We start from the raw sequence: 867 nt of genomic DNA on the forward strand, positions 1-867 counted from the left end.
ATTTAATTTTCAGATTCAGTCATGGGTCAAAATGTGGCTAGCGAGGAGAGCTTACAGGAAACGTCTGCAATACTTCAAGGATCATGTAAGTAATTTTTCTCCATTTTGAACATGAAGCATTGAAGTAGGGTAGTATGCAGGAGCAGTTTTGGGAAACAGAAAAGAGGGTGCAAGTTTTGCAGTATGTCTCTGAGCAGAAGTGTGTCATAACTAGATTCTTTTGCCTAACCTTTCAGAATGACCAAATTGTGAAGATACAAGCATTTCTTAGAGCAAACAAGGCCAGGGAGGACTACAGAACACTAAGTAAGTAGTAACAGTTGCATGTTGTACATTTGGGGACAAGTATGTTACTGTGTTTAGTCGTTTTATTTTATAAGTTTCACATGGGAATTCTCAGTCTCTTATTTAACTTCAAAAGAGGGTGCAAGTGTTTGTAAAACAACTGTTCTATAGATGAAACCATTTTGCATAGCTGTACTTTTAAAGCATGACAAAAATATTGGTAACTGGCATAAACTTCAAATTTTCTGCTTAGTGATCAGTTTCCTGAGGGCTTTCGGTATTACGTCAACTAACAGGCCTGTTTTCTTCAATTGTAGTTGGTGCTGAAAATCCACCCTTGACTGTTCTGCGCAAATTTGCCTACCTCTTGGACCAAAGTGACTTAGACTTTCAAGAAGAACTGGAAGTAACAAGGTTAAGGGAAGAAGTGGTTACAAAAATTCGATCCAATCAACAGCTGGAGAAGGATTTGAACTTAATGGATATAAAGATTGGATTGCTGGTGAAAAACAGAATCACTCTTCAGGTCAGCAGGCTCCGTTCAGGCCCCCTTGGTAGCATGCACTGAGCACTTGCCCATGT

General features: G+C 39.2%; 1 protein-coding gene across 1 annotated transcript; it reads left to right on the plus strand.

The window, feature by feature from the left end:
• Positions 1–6: 6 nt before the first annotated feature.
• Positions 7–811, plus strand: LOC108449421 (ras GTPase-activating-like protein IQGAP2; the record flags this gene model as incomplete). The annotated part of the gene is made up of 3 exons (XM_017745370.1): positions 7–85; positions 237–306; positions 603–811. Coding segments are annotated over exons 1-3 (333 nt in total), but the record flags the coding sequence as incomplete, so codon positions are not given.
• Between the last annotated feature and the right edge of the window lie 56 nt (positions 812–867).

The sequence above is a fragment of the Corvus brachyrhynchos genome, unplaced genomic scaffold (genome assembly GCF_000691975.1).
Source record: "Corvus brachyrhynchos isolate BGI_N302 unplaced genomic scaffold, ASM69197v1 C11728475, whole genome shotgun sequence".
In the NCBI taxonomy this organism is placed as follows: Eukaryota; Metazoa; Chordata; class Aves; order Passeriformes; family Corvidae; genus Corvus; species Corvus brachyrhynchos.